At 41.1% G+C, this 16,341-nt stretch overlaps 1 protein-coding gene across 17 annotated transcripts in view; it reads left to right on the forward strand.

Annotated features, from left to right (window-relative positions):
- Positions 1-16,341, forward strand: part of ptk2ab (protein tyrosine kinase 2ab) — a 97,796-nt gene that overhangs the window by 18,021 nt on the left and 63,434 nt on the right. For 9 of the 17 annotated variants that reach the window (XM_037537273.1, XM_017713179.2, XM_037537274.1 and 6 more), the window contains exon 1: positions 7,480-8,146. In XM_037537273.1, the coding sequence (XP_037393170.1) occupies positions 8,065-8,146 (82 nt within the window). In that variant the 5' untranslated portion in view covers positions 7,480-8,064. Of the gene's footprint in view, positions 1-3,441; positions 3,469-7,465; positions 8,147-16,341 lie in introns of those variants that run through there. The other 8 variants (XM_017713173.2, XM_017713174.2, XM_017713177.2 and 5 more) reach the window with 5 other exon arrangements.

A 16,341-nucleotide genomic window follows, 5' to 3' on the forward strand; every position in this document is an offset into this window, starting at 1 on the left:
CATGTGGACTGGTTGGGCAAACTCCCATGAACCCTCCAGAATCCTGGAGAGGGTGAAAAGTTGGTCCAGTGTTCCACGACCAGGACGGAACCCGCACTGCTCCTCCTGGATCCGAAGTTCAACTATAAGCCGGACTCTCTTCTCCAGTACCCCTGCATAGACCTTGCCAGGGAGGCTGAGGAGTGTGATTCCCCTGTAGTTGGAACACACCTTCCGGTCCCCTTTTTTAAAAAGAGGCACCACCACCCCAGTCTGCCAATCCAGTGGCACCGCCCCCGATGTCCACGCAATGTTGAAAAGGCGTGTCAGCCAAGACAGCCCCACAACATCCAGAGCCTTGAGGAACTCAGGGCGGATCTCATCCACCCCTGGAGCCTTGCCACCAAGGAGCTTCTTAACCACCTTAGCGACTTCGGCCTCAGTAATGGTCAAGCCTATTCCCATGTCCCCAGACTCTGCCTCCTCACTGGAGAACGTGTCGGTGGGATTGAGAAGGTCCTCAAAGTATTCCTTCCACCGCCCAATGACGTCTTCAGTCGAAGTCAGCAGCACACCATCTCCACTATATACAGTGCTAGTGGCACACTGCTTTCCCCTTCTGAGTCGCCTGACGGTTTGCCAGAATCTTTTCGGAGCCGACATAAAGTCACTTTCCAAGGCCTCACCAAACTCCTCCCATACACGGGTTTTTGCCTTGGCGACGACTGAAGCCGCAGATCGCTTTGCCTGTCGATACCTGCCAGCTGCCTCTGGTGTCCCACAGGCCAACCATACCCGGTAGGACTCCTTCTTCAGCTTGACGGCATCTCTCACCTGGGGTGTCCACCACCGGGTTCGAGGATTACCGCCCCGACAGGCACCAACTACCTTACGGCCACAGCTACAGTCAGCCGCTTCAACAATGGAGGAACGGAACATGGCCCATTCTGAGTCTATGTCCCCCACCTCCCCCGATATCTGGTCAAAGTTCTGACGGAGGTGTGAGTTGAAGATCAATCTGACAGGTTCTTCTGCCAGACGTTCCCAGCAAACCCTCACTATACGTTTGGGCTTGCCTGGTCTGACCGGCATCTTCCCCCACCACCTGAACCAACTCACCACCAGGTGGTGATCAGTTGACAGCTCAGCTCCTCTCTTTACCCGAGTGTCCAAAACACATGACCGCAAGTCCGATGACACGACTACAAAGTCAATCAATGAACTGCGGCCTAGGGTGTCCTGGTGCCATGTGCACTTATGGACATCCTTGTGTTCAAACATGGTGTTCGTGATGGACAAACTGTGGTTTGCACAGAAGTCCAAAAACTGAACACCACTCGGGTTCAGATCAGAGAGGCCATTCCTCCCAATCACACCCCTCCAGGTCTCACTGTCATTGCCCACGTGAGCGTTAAAGTCCCCCAGTAGGACAATAGAGTCTCCAGGAGGAGCACTTTCAAGCACCCTTTCCAAGGACTCTAAGAAGGCTGGGTACTCTGAACTGCTGTTCGGTGCATAAGCACAGACAGCAGTCAGGACCCGTTCCCCAACCCGAAGGCGTAGGGAAGCTACCCTCTCGTCCACCGGAGAAAACCCCAACATACAGGCACCGAGTCGAGGGGCTATTAGAAAGCCCACACCTGCCCGTCGCCTCTCACCATGGGCAACTCCAGAAAAGAATAAAGTCCAGCCCCTCTCAAGGAGATTGGACCCAGAGCCCAAGCTGTGTGTTGAGGTGAGCCCGACTATATCTAGCCGGTATCTCTCAACCTCACGCACCAACTCAGGCTCCTTCCCCGCCAGTGAGGTAACGTTCCAAGTTCCAAAAGCCAGTTTCAGCAACCGAGGATCAGAACGCCAAGGCCCACGCCTTCGGACACTGCCCGATCCACAAAGCACCGAACCCCTACTACTGCCCCTCCCATTGGTGGTGGGTCGATGGGAGGGGGGACTCATGTAACTCCTTCGGGCTGGGCCCGGCCGGGCACCATGAATAAATGCCCGGCCACCAGACGCTCGCTGGCGAGCCCCTCCCCCAGGCCTGGCTCCAGGGTGGGGCCCCGGTAACCCTGATCCGGGCAGGGTACACAAATCCTGTTCTTGTCTTCTCATAGGGGTTATTATGGATCACACTTTGTCTGACATGTCACCTAGGACCAGTTTGCCATGGGAGACCCTACCAGGAGCTTTTGCTCCAGACAATATAGCTCCTAGGATCATTCAAGCACGCAAACCCCTCCACCACGATAAGGTGGTGATCCATGGAGAGGTATTATTATTATTATTATTATTATTATTATTATTATTATTATTATTATTATTATTATTATTATTATTATTACTACTACTACTACTACTACTACTACTACTACACTAGTAGTGGCACATTTTTAAACCGGCTGTCAAAAATGATGTATGTTGGATTTTATTCCTTTCACATACTACACTCAACTGGATTCAGTTAAACAGAGTTGTTTATGTTCTCTTTGTAATGACACATGCAGTTACTCAGTATCCTATACATTCTGAAAAATGCTTTGTGCTATAACGGTGTCTAGATACTTTTGGACACACAGTGGATCATATATCAAAAATGCTTTAAAATATTATGGTGTTGTATTTTTGCTGCATTTCTGACCGTAACATGGAATAATCATTTTACAAAAAAGACATCTGAATTTCAAATTCGGACAAATTCTTTTGATAACCGACCGTCAATGGTCAGATATTAATTAGCCAGCCTGAAGTCAAGGACACAACTCATTAATATATCAAGCAAATCACTGCATTTTATGTCAGCATGGCTTTAGAATGAAGTAAATATGGCAGTATGTTATTCTACATCACTTTACATACAAACTGTTTCCTCTCATAGCTACACACCTTACTTGGAACAGTTGGTTGGTTTTTCTTTGGTTATTGCTTGGGGATGTTTGCTGTTGTTTTAGCCCTTTAGTGCAGGTTATACTACCTCTGAGCTTTAATACAGCATCTTGTAATTTTTATCAGATTACTTCATCCATTACCAAAAATACTCCCTCACTGCATTCTTTTTAGCTGAACACTCCATTTTTTTAGTAGGCCCATCTCCCAGAGACACCTTACTGTATACAGTTTAAAAGATTGATAAACATGATAAACCTCCTATTCACAATTACATGGAATCACATAAAATCAAATTTACTTCTTAAACTTGTTAGCATTGATTTGAATTATTTATATTTGACAGCAGTGAATGGGTTAATTATTAGCATCTTGAATGTGAACTTTTTTGTCCCTGTAGTCAACAGTGATAATGTGTCAGCTAGAGGGCTCTCTCTTCTCAGACACTTACAGAGTGTATTCTGTTACTGTTTCCAACACACTCTTGCATGCACTGCCTTAAATGGGTGCTGTTTAGCTCTTGATGATGTTAAGACTGTTGTGTGACTGTATATTCTCTCTCTCTCTGTTTTGTTTCAGATATTACGAGGATCTCCTACTACGCAGGTCAGTCATTTTATGATGGTGTTTGCTGTAATGTTTGAAAATGATTGCTTTTTGTCATATGTGTATTGTCCTAACAGGGATTGAATCTGCCTTACATTAATGATTTAAAAATTTTAGTCAGACTCTCTCTCCACAACCAAGAGGAGGTGAATGTGGGTTTGAAGGCTTTTTGGACAGAGGGGCTTGTCTCTCTGAACCTATAGCGTGCCCATAAAGGCCATTATTATTGTGCATGGGCTGATATTTGAGCCAGTGAAGTTCCACTGGGAGGCTAACGTTACAGGAAGTGTTCTATCTGCACTCTTGTCTATTATAGGATAGCCTTCAAGGCGAAACAAGAAGCAAACATAAGCCCAGTTGGGCTTTATAAGTGGGAAAATCATAGATTTTTTTGGGGTGCATTTTTATTTGTAATTCAGTTCCTTTGGTCTGAACCAAAGCACAAGGTTATGCATTGTTGCGTTTTAGTGCTGTTTCTTTTATCGTTCACACTCACAGATTTGACAGTGAGATAAAAGGTGTAAACAAATTTGTTTAGAGTAACAACTGATTGAGTAGGTTTTATGACATTCAACATTCTTAACCACAGTGTACTCTGGCCTAAACGAGCTTATGGGCTTTATTGTGTTGTTTCATCTGTCTTGTGGTATTGTAAAGCAGTAGGTCATGAGAAGCTGTGCGTTACTGCAGGTTTCCCAGCGTGTAAATCAGTGTGAAATCACTGTGAACACACATGGCTACAAATGGCTTACTGCTTTTATATAAGCTTGCCAAATTAATACACCCTTGATGTAAGTGGCCATATATGTCTTTTGAACGTTTTTTTTATAACTGCTTTGAGCATGCCTCAGCCACAGTCAAACACTTAATTTATCCATTCTTTAATTACTGAATCCCAGCTCAGAAGGAGATGAAATGCATGCACAAGTCATGAACAGCTTCAGAAATTCATCCTTTCCACCAGGAGACGATGCTCATTCTGTGTTTGGTTTACGTAAACCAATGTCAAACTGGGGACCTTCCTAGCCAAAGTGCTGGAGGGATTAGCGTTTTCCCCTAATCAAACGCTCTGAATTCACTTCCCGAAGGCCTTGCTAATTAGCTGATAAGCTGAATCAGGTGTGTTTAATGTGCAATGTTTTGGCCCATGAGGACTGCAGCATGAAACATGTGGTGTAGATGTCTTTTGGTCCTTTTTGCATTCATATTTCAAACAAACCACACCGGAGTTTGTTTGGAAGCAGACATAAACCAACCTTCTTTAGGGGGTCTCTTTGCTTGTATTTTTGTTTACAGCAGGGTTCAAATGAGAGCACTCTCACTTGTTTTATGAACCACCCCAACAGGGCAGCTGCACCATGGTTCGTTTTAATTTAGCCAAACCTGCCAAGTCTAAAAACACCCTTAGATGAATCCTGATGCTCTCATGAAGGATTTTACATTGATACACAAAGCATCATAATCAGGATTTTACATAGGCATTCACAAGTTGTTTTTTATTTCAACAGTACTAGAATAAAGAAGTGTGTCCCCGCAAGTAGAGCAGCACAGGGAAATTACTGGTAGAAGGCTTGGAACATTTTGCCATTTTACCCTTAATCCTAATTATATTATTAATAGGCTATAGAAATCAAACATCAAGATGCTCGATTTAGAATTGCATCTTGAAACTCACCTTGATTCAAAATCAAACCAAACAGTGAGATTTCTACCCCTGCTGGACGTTATTTAACAGGTTCCGATCATGTTAGTGAGTTGCTCACAGATATGCGCTCTGTAGGAAGCAGGCTGTATTTTATTTTATTTTTATATTGGTCCGTCCTTTCCGTTCAGTTAGAATCCATTGTAGTCAGTTCCTTCCCGCTGTCCTAAGACCCCTCTGTGTTGTACAGTCTGTCCAGTGTTGGATGGTCAAAACCAGCTTGAAATTCTGCTTATTTCAGGATTATAAAATATACAAAAGTTGCATTTTAATTAGATGACTGTTCTTTCTGATTTGACAGTTTTTTATATATTGTCTCTTTCATGATCTTTTTAAAAGCTAACCGTCTACCCTCATCGCTGTTACTTTAACACTGGTCAAAGACATGCATAGCCTTTTCACCTCATTGTTTCTCCAAAGGACCCATAACTGATCCTGTAAAATCTGTCAAATGGCTTTATTATGATTTGCTGTTCTTATCTTTGATGTCTTTCAGTGCAGAGTCCTTATTGCATTGGTTTACACTGATGGATCAACTCTTTCACTCTCTTTCCCGTACACATGTTTTGGTGTGTAAAATAGGGGGGTTAGTTTTTCAGATCTCTTTGTATTTCTTATTGTAAAAAATCTTGTGTGCCCTCGCTGATTTATGGTGGAGTTGTGCTGTAAAGCAGTAACCAACACTGACAAAGCTCTAGGTTGCAGTAGGAAAGCTGTGGTAGGTCTTTGCAGGTTTGAGATGGAAAAGCATACTCAAGCAAGCAGAGCTAATATGCTGCCATATTAACTTATTGTCATTTTTGTAAAATCTAATCATCACAAAATAAGACTCAAACTGTAATATCTTTCTTTAGTGTTTTAAATATGAACTTTACATTTAACATTGCAATGAAGTTCCTTTGATATTTGAGTGGTTCATTTGTCATCGTGTTGGTGTTGTATGAGTGGATTTATTTGGTTAAAGCTGGAAATGTTCTGTATGCTCTGTGATGCTGCTTTGCTAGATGGTATCATTGGAGTGTGGGACTTTGGCCCGGTTCACACTTGACATGCATCATGGATGATTCAATCATGAGTGTAGAGCAGGAAGTACAGGTGTGAATGGGGCACAGTGCGTCTTGTGATCCGATTGCTCAAACCATTTTTGGAGGTTGTCAGGGACACATTTATAGTGTCAAGGCTAAAGCCTCTTGATTCGTCTTTGGCAACAGCAAAGGGCCTCCTTAAACAACTGCGTCATCACAGTGGAGACAAAAGCAGCTTTATAGCTTCATTATTTGTCTCTTCTATTGGTTGTTTACAAGTTGTGTTAGCAGTTTGTGTTCTAAACATTTGTAACAACTTTCATTTACACAAACATATACTCACAGTACATTTATGTCTGACAGCATGTGCAGTGAGAGAGATAGTAAAGTAACCTTTACTCCAGTAAAAATCCAATCACTCGAGATGCTTTTGAAACACGTGTCTCACTGTCCACTCATGACCAGATCACTCGAGATGGATGTTAATACAGAGTGTAAAGAGGGCCTTTACTACAAATGACATTTATATAGGAAATTATAGTTATAGTGTATATATTAAGTTTTAGTGTTTGGGACAGCAACCTCTGAATAGAAAATACCCTGTAAATGATCATTTTGTATACACATAGCTTATTATTATTATTATTATTATTATTATTGTTATTATTATTATCATCTCAGTCAATGCTTTGGGTTTAAATATATAATAATATAAGCCTTTTAAATACCAGGTCTGGGGGGGGGAAAGGGGAAAAAAAAAAAAAAAAAAAAAATATATATATATATATAATTATATAATTTATTATTGTTATTATTATTATTTTTATTTTTTTATTTATTTATTTATTAAAATACCGCAAGACCACAGTTTTAACTAATTTGGTATAATGGTCCATATATTGACCAAACTGTACAGAACATCTGCTTATTTGAATTAGTTTGCCTGACTGCTGCAGGCTGAGAGTGAAGCGCTGTTTGCCGTGTTACTGAGAGGCAGTGGTGGGTTAACACTGGTCTGACCTGTTCTGCAGCCACTTTGGACTTCATCATGTATGTTTTGTCAACATGAGTATTGTGAACCAATAGCAGAAAGACTCGCTGAATGGAATTAGCATGTAGATAAACATGCTCCTCCTCCTTTTTTCAGCTGCCCTGATTTTATATTCTCTCTCTCTCTCTCTCTCTCTCTCTCTCTCTCTCTCTCTCTCTCTCTCTCTCTCTCTCTACCCCTCCCTTTTTCACACACGTTCTGTCCCTCGTCTTTTTCTCCCTCCAGGTCGCACACAAATCCTCACACGGTCTCCAGCCACGCTCCGGCTGCTCGTGACGATATTACACACACAAAAATATTTCAGCGTTGCTCTCTGTCTCGTCTTGGATATTACCTCTGACAGAAAGCCAAAAGGAAGTGTTCTCCTGGAGTCGGTCACTGTTTTTGGAGATTTGTGTTTTTGTTCCAGCGCTGTTTGCTGCACCTATTCTCTGGATTAGTTTTCAGAGCCTTTCTTGGATTCCTCTATCGTTCCTTCGACTGCCTTTGCAGAAGCTGTTAGTGGATTTATCGCAGCATTGTGTGTATGTACAGGTATAGCTGACGGTTAACTTGGTTTGTGTTGCTCCAGCAGTATCGATTCCTCCATTCTGCGCTTTCTGTCTGTCTGGCTGTTTGGTCACCTGCTCTGTTCCTGTTCAGAATTGTGACCATTTCTCAGCTTCGGTGTCCTTTGCCCAGGCCCCGGAGGGTCTGCTGGCAGTGCAGCGGTCATAGGGGGTCGTGGTGGGCCGGGGCGGCCATCCGCTCCCCATGCGTGTGAGGGGGAGCCGGAGAGCCGCTGGGCCTGGGAGAGAGAAGCTGGCGGGGGTCAGCGCATGGAGAGCAGTGGCTGCAGCCCATTCCCCCTGTGCTGGGCCCGGGGGGCCTGTGTGTACTCCTACCCACCGCCTTTGCCAAGTATGTCACCTACATACATGATTCTGCTGGTCATGGCATGCTTTTTACACTCTGAAATCTGAAATATGTCCACTGCCACACATTGCAGCCAGTGTGCTCCAGTTAGTGATGGCACCAATCTGATACCAGGTTTTGGGCCAGTATCAGCAGAAAAATAATGAATACAGTCCTTTTAATATATCTGTCCTGAAATACCTCAGGCTCACATTGTGTGATTGTTAGCTGAGTATTTCGTGCTGTGGAGTAAGAGAGTGAGAAATTTCAACATGATAGCCTAATTTCAGATGCTTTAAATTAAGTGCTTCAGTTAAAAATGGCTCAGTTTAATGCTTTGGTATCAGAAGAGGGAAAGCGGTTTCATGGAATTCAGTTAAACTTTCTTCTTTTTATACACAGTTATGGGGACAGTATAATGAAACATGTTCGGGGTACTTCTCTGGTACATAAACATTAATGACATTAATGAGTTCACATGCCACCTCATAATGTGAAGCAATGCAAAGTAGTGTGTTGGCAAAACAGACTAATTTACTCAATTATCCACTTAACCCAAATGTAGGCACTCACCCAAGATGTGCTGGTGTCCAAATTTTTCTTCTTATTTTATCACTAGGCTAGTATGATATAACGATTTAATTACCCCAACACCATCTTACAGTGCCATGGCATCCAGTGACCCTGATTGTTATATCACTAATTCCACAAGTTTTAAAACTGAGATGTGGCTCTTGAATTCTCTCTTTTTAAATGGCAAAAATATATGAGATTTAACTTTTACTTTAGGGGTTTATTGTTGGTTTTACATATAGTATGATGTAGCTTGGTATAATACCTTTTTCAAACAGGTGTCGTGACCTCGTTTTGATCTCACTTGCTGTGAACCCATTTGCAACCCTCTGTAATGTCAGCCTTCACCCGTTACAGCTTTCTGTTAAATTTCAGTTAGTATCTTGAAATTCTGTGTGCTTTCTCTTCTTTTGTTTTGATTTTGTTTTTTTTAATATCAGTGTAAACACACTGAGTCTTTGATGGATGGCACAGTGTCTTAGCAAAGTGCTGTCATTTTTAAAGCACCGTCTGGTTGTAACAATTATTTTTTTATTATTTTAACCTTTTTAAGGTAACATGGATAGAAAATGCTGTGAAGCTCAAGCTCGAGACATGGTTCACACTTCTTTAGTATTCTCGTTCTGCTGATACGGTCCTATGTAGGTCATTATACTGAAAGAGAATCTACTAAGTGGAGAAATAAAGCTAATGAATAGAGAATGGAAGGCGCTTTGATGCAAAAAATGTAATGTACTGTATGTCTTACAGAGTCAGTTTGCACTCATTAGAGAGCAGGGGGGCTTATCTCTGAGACCCGCTGTAGCATGGCACTCCTAATGAATGTGTATGAGATGTATTTGACACACACAAAAAAAAACTCAGTTGTTCCTTATATTTCACTGTGGACAAGGTTGCTGAATTATGCATTTGTCATTGCACTTAACAAGCCAAAGTGAATTGAACCTGGAAATATAATGGAGAAGGAGCCTAAAGGATAATGACTTTAGTAGCAATGAGAGTAGCCACCTTGAAGACAGTTTTACTGAATATTCAAACGATGTCATTATCATTGTAAATGCTTCCTTCAGGCATCATTACTGACAAGTCTACTCGCATGCAGTAACTGTAAAATCCGCAAGCAATGATGGCTGATCTGCCAGCATCTTTGAAAGGACATGTAGTAACTTTGGACTGTCTGGTCAGTTAGCATGATGTGTTTGCAAGTGGTGAATTATAGATTTTTAGGCATTAAAATATTGGCTTTAGTTAACATCAGCTTGTCTGCAGGATCTCAAGGATTTGAAACCCTTTGTTTTTATTGTTTAAATAATGCTTTTTTGTGCTTTCAGTAGAGTAAATTTAAACACTTCAGTAGAATTTCACTTATGAGTTTTAATGCCTTTTCTTTTACACATTTATATTGTTTTGACTCACAGTCCTGTTAGCCATTTCATTTCAGGGTAAATAAACATTGCTGATACTTTCCTTAGATTTATAGTCAGATGCAGCAGAAATGCAACATGATTTTTACAGGGGACCTTTTACTACTTCTCTTCTGTTCAAGGCTGTTTACAGAGTCTATAAAATGAATTCAGGAAAATAATCAAATACCAGATTCTAGGTTTGTGACTCACAGTTTGGATTTTTCCTGGAGCTGCAGCTTTTGTCATTGAGAAACTTTTAATGAGACTAAGATTTATGGTGTGTGTGTGTGTGTGTGTGTGTGTGTGTGTGTGTGTGTGTGTGTGTGTTTCTCTCATTAGGAATGGCAACTGGATGCACTTTTATATTGAAGGACACACACATGCACAAGTTGTGAGATGACTCCAGATGACTGTGTGTTTTTTAGTCCGACTGTTAATAAGGCCAGTGGAGTCCTGCTTCAGAACCACTAATAAGTGAATCCCTGGGGTAAAACAAACAATCCCCTGCAGGATTTTCACAGATATCCCTGTTAGTGGAAAACAAGAACTCTGTGCATCCCTCGCATCAACAATACAAAGATCTCTGAACCATATTGTTATAGGCAGATAATTGCTTAAATAATAAAAAATGATTGACATTGGTCAGAGGTTTAGATATGAGACATATTTCAGACATGCTGTTAGCTGTGTTATGCTAAAACTGAAACTGCTCTTCGTAGACTAGTAATAATGTGAATTTTAATTATTGGTAACTGATACTTGTATCATGTTATTGTATCATGTTACTTATCATGTCCCTGATGTCAACTGGCAACAATTATGCTGTTGTACTAGACTGAGAATGCATAGAGCAGATTAAGCTTGAGGGTTAGGGGTGTGTGTGTGTGTGTGTGTGTGTCTGTGTGTCTGAATGTAAGAAATGTTTACCTTTTGGAAATGAGCTTCAGGCTTGCTCCGTCTCCTTAAGAATTAGATATTTCTCTGTTGAAACACAGCCCCTTTTGCACATTCACTTTTCACTTAACAGTAATTAAACAGGAATGGGTTGGAGTCTAGTCCAGAGGAACTACTACAGAGGCTCATTAAGCTACGTGAACAAAAGGCGATACGTTACCAGAAAAGAGAGTGAGGGCTTGATTATGGCCAGAATGTTTGTGACTCTTATTTTTATAGCTGCATTTTCAGGTTTTTAAAGTGTAAAGACCAGTTTTGGACTGCAAGCTTGAATGACCCAGAGGTAGGTGGTATTCCGGCTCATATCTAATCTGACCACTTTGTTGTTAAGGCTTCTATAAAGTAATAGATGGTCTCTTAGGGTTGGCCTTAGCCTAATATTGACATCAGACCAACCAGCTCAAATGACTAAGGAATGAGCATATGGGATGCTCAGATGACTTGAGAAGTTTGACAAATCTGAAGTTGGTTTCTTGTTTGAGTTTTCTGTTCCACTTCTGTTGGTGCAGCAGTTACATTCAGGTGCCAGTTCAGTTTCTAGAAGGTAGCTGCTGCTGAGTTTCAAGTGGAACTGCAGAAGCAAAAAGCAAGGTCATTGCCAGCTTTGTCGTTAAGATGTGAACCATTTAATACTATTTTTTACAGGATCTACAGAGCTAGTCTTAGAAAGCAATATTGACATACGTTTATGCATTGTTCAGTTTTATTTTTACTGTATTGTAAATGACATGAAAATGAAATGTACACAATGACAAAATTAGATTTTTATTATGGTAGCAGAAATTCTCATTACAAATGCGGGGACATCCCATATTATAAGCGACTGGTAACCTATAAAAAATAGATTTCACCGATACATAAAGTACATAAATTGTACAGACATCCAGTGCATGGATAAATTCCATAACTAGTACACTTGATGTGGCATAATAAAGCATTAATTAGCCAAACCAGGTATTGGGTGATGGCTACAATTAACACTGTGCTTCCTTGAGTAAAAGGAACACACTGACCCATGTAAAATGAATACATTCTATATTAATATTATTTGTATTTATTGTAATAAAAAGAAACTATTTTTGCACAATACTGTATATACCAGGGGTGCTCAGTCCTGGTCCTGGAGATCTGCCACCCTGGAGAGCTCATATCCAACACACCTGGCTCATATAGATGTCCTTGAAGGACTTGATTAGCTGGGTCTGGTGTGATGGATTAGGGTCAGAACTAAACTCTGTAGGGTGTTAGATGTAAAGGACCAGGATTGGGCACCCCTGGTATATACTATGATACAGAGCTCAGATAGCCCAGAAATGTTAATTATCCTGTGATATTCATTTTGGACTACTACTACTACAGAAAGGCTGCACATACCTGTAAATGTATGTCAACAATGTTGTAGGTTCTTAACAGATTTCCAAGTAATGGAACGACAGGCCTTTGCTTTTAAATGCGCAGGAATTTGGCCTTGCAGAGAAATGGTTGCAACACATTTTAGCAGTGTTTGCTGATGAAATCTGAGAGGATAGTGAGTGAGGTGGAAGAGAAGGTTTCACTGCTATAGAGTCCTCCTGTTTTAATCCCTTCTTTCAAGTGGAGGGCTATGGATTTCCTGTGGTGAAAAAGGGTCAGGATCCTGTCTTTCGACCTGCCATTACCCAGTGAAAGGACCAGGTTTCTGAAAGAGAACATTTACTGCTAGCTGATACCCTGCAGCATACACTCAACACTAACCGAACAGAAAATCTTTAGACACTGGTTTCAGTGGGAATTAACCTCATCAGATGTAGGCAAAGATACTTTCAACTTGTACTGCGATGGTGTCTTAATACAGCATCAGCTATATAATAAAACCTTATATTTCCAAAACGGTAACATAAGCAAAAGAAAAATAAACTGTTCTCTTCAGTGTGAGAATACCACAAAATTTTACTCCAGGTCATTTTGGACCGTTTCTGTTGGTCATAAACCAATCATCATAAACTACTCAAAGCTGGTGAATATTTCAGCTGGTGTTTTTTCAAATAGTGTAAAGAATGAGCAGTAAAAAAAAATGCATTACCAGATTTTTGTATGACAGTGATATGTTAAGACTGCAGTAGCATGTAATTCATACACAAACAATAATGTATTGAATTATGTACTTCTAATATGTGTATCATTTTCCACATTAATAAAATATATTACATCAACACAGTTCTCACCAAAATAAGTAAAGTGAAAGACAATTGTTTTGCTATAGTACACTGCTCAAAAAAATAAAGGGAACACTTAAACAACACAATATAACTCTAACTCAAACTTCTGTGAAATCAAACTGTCCACTTAGGAAGCAACACTGATTGTCAATCAATTTCACAGCTGTTGTGCAAATGGAATAGACCACAGATGGAAATCATTGGCAGTTAGCAAGGCACACTCAATAAAGGAGTGGTTCTGCAGGTGGGGACCACAGACCACTTCTCAGTACCTTTCTGCTTTCTGGCTGATGTTTTGGCCACTTTTGAATGTTGGTGGTGCTTTCACACTCGTGGTAGCACGAGACGGACTCTACAACCCACACAAGTGGCTCAGGTAGTGCAGCTCATCCAGGATGGCACATCAATGCGAGCTGTGGCAAGAAGGTTTGCTGTGTCTGTCAGCGTCGTGTCCAGAGGTTGGAGGTGCTACGAGAAGACAGGCCAGTACACCAGGAGACGTGGAGGAGGCCATAGGAGGGCAACAAACCAGCAGCAGGACCGCTACCTCCGCCTTTGTGCAAGGAGGAACAGGAGGAGCACTGCCAGAGCCCTGCAAATTGACTTCCAGCAGGCCACAAATGTGCAAGATGAAGGCATTGAAGCTATGGACTGGCCCGCCCGTTCCCCAGACCTGAATCCGATTGAGCACATCTGGGACATCATGTTTCGCTCCATCCACCAACGCCACGTTGCACCACAGACTGTCCAGGAGTTGGCGGATGCTTTAGTCCAGGTCTGGGAGGAGATCCCTCAGGAGACCATCCGCCACCTCATCAGGAGCATGCCCAGGCGTTGTAGGGAGGTCATACAGGCACGTGGAGGCCACACACAATACTGAGCCTCATTTTGACTTGTTTTAAGGACATCACAAAGTTGGATCAGCCTGTCGTGTGTTTTTCCACTTTAATTTTGTGTGTGACTCCAAATCCAGGCCTCCATTGGTTAATAAATTTGATTTCCATTGATGATTGTTTGTGTGATTTTGTTGTCAGCACATTCAACTTTGTACAGAACAAAGTATTCAATGAGAATATTTAATTCATTCAGATCTAGGATGTGTTATTTGAGTGTTCCCTTTATTTTTTTGAGCAGTGTACATTTTCATGTACATATTTGAATCAATTAAATTCAGTGCATTATATTCTCCAGTGTAAAGTTTGGTTTGTTTAGTCTAGTTCATTTAATGAACATCCTTGTTTGTTTATTAGCTGCATGTGTTTAGAAACCCTGGAGATATGTCATCTGTCTGTCAATCTTTCCTGATAGAACCCTTAAACTGTACCTTGTTTAATGTAAATGTGTTTTTGCATGATGCCATAATTACTAGAATAAGAGATTTTCAGAAAGTCTTTGGGATGTTGCTTTTTTAAGAGGGCTGTTTATTGTAGGAGTGCACAGTAGTATCAGCAGAAAATTGCTTGTGATTTTCTCTGGTGTAGGACTGATAAGTTGATAAGATCTTAAAAATATTGATTTGACCCATGCTTCAAAATATTTGATGATCTATTATAATCTAGAAGAGCAGAATGTTCAGAAAACCCTAGCGAAAGAAGTATTATATTTATCTGTAGTCCAGTTGCTACTATTTTTGCGTGTTTATGTACATCTGCAGATAGAGTATGTACCTGGAAAATGTCTGATTTTACCATTTCCCTGCAGTTTCCAGTGCATCTGTAACAGTGGTATCAGTGTGTGTTATAGTTTCAACTGATGTTTATTTTGCATTTTTTTGGGATATGTTTGGCCTACTGCTGCAATTTAGCTACAACAGTGCAATCCAACTCAATGGCATAGCACTTTAAAGCATTTGGAAACAAAACATGTGATTACTCTTAACTAACAATGTAGCGATTCAATTTGAGCAGTTTAAGGTATTTTTTACAAAAGTTAAAGGATTTTTGCCAACATTTCTGTAAAGCTGCTCTAAATGTTGTTAGTTAAAAGCACATATGTGGACAGGGCGTGGATAGATCAGTTGCAGCTGATTGTCTGTTTAGTCTCCCTGTGTAACCTGGTTTTTCACCTTTTTGCTTTGAAGGCTTGGTGCTATTTTTAGTAGTATACTGTAGTGGGATGTGATGTTTCAAACTTGAGTCATGGCTGATCTTTGAGGCTGCTCCATGCATTGAGTCTTGGGAGAGCTGAGTAGGCTTTAGAGAGTTATGGCGAAGAGCATTTTATTTCCACTGAGCCCTAACAGAGACGATGTTCAGATGGTGGTATGGGAGGAAAAAGTCAGCAGGAGAGCGAGACAAACGGAAGCAGAGCTCTGTGCCTGCTCAGTAGTGCTGATTAGCAGCTCATGACTCTCATGCGTATTGACAGGTGTTGGTACAGCAGTGGTTTAGGACCAATGGGAGGAAGGAGTTCTGCTTTGGAGATCATCAACAGGGCCTGCAGACTGGAGCCACAGTTAAGACACTGCAATACCATAATCACTTCATCATTTAAGCCACTGGTTAAACTCGGGATGGTGTAATAGAGACTGCAGGTAGGGTGCATCAGCGCTGGTGAGATTACAGGCTTTTAAGATCTGCAGAATTTCTACATCAGTTTCTCAAAGTTTTAGATGTGTGTTCTAAGAGTTTTCCAATGTCTTGAAGCTGACGAAAGAATTTACATAAGGTGACAATTTTAAAGTTCAAGTATCTATTAATATACACCCCTATATATTGTTGGTAATTGCTCCACAGTATCCGTGTAGGAGGAACGCTGATCTTTTTTGACGGACAGTGGAAGTGATATTATTGAGTACTCTTAGTGCAGCTGAGCAGAAGAAGCATAAATTGATTGTGGTTTGCATTCTCCTTCTGTTGCTCAGCGTCCAAAAGGCTGATAACCAGTACAAGCCATGCACACAAGGCCCTGACTGACAAATTAGTGAGACAGAAGGCTGCTGAAACTTTTATGACTGTTATTTGCAAGCAGAAATGGCATACAAGCTGGAGAGACGGCATATAAAAGTTGTACAAAAATATTTCCAAAAATATTGTCTCCATCTTCCTTGTTTTCTTTTTTGCTTATAGAA

This window comes from Pygocentrus nattereri, chromosome 3 (assembly GCF_015220715.1).
Source record: "Pygocentrus nattereri isolate fPygNat1 chromosome 3, fPygNat1.pri, whole genome shotgun sequence".
Taxonomy (NCBI): domain Eukaryota; kingdom Metazoa; phylum Chordata; class Actinopteri; order Characiformes; family Serrasalmidae; genus Pygocentrus; species Pygocentrus nattereri.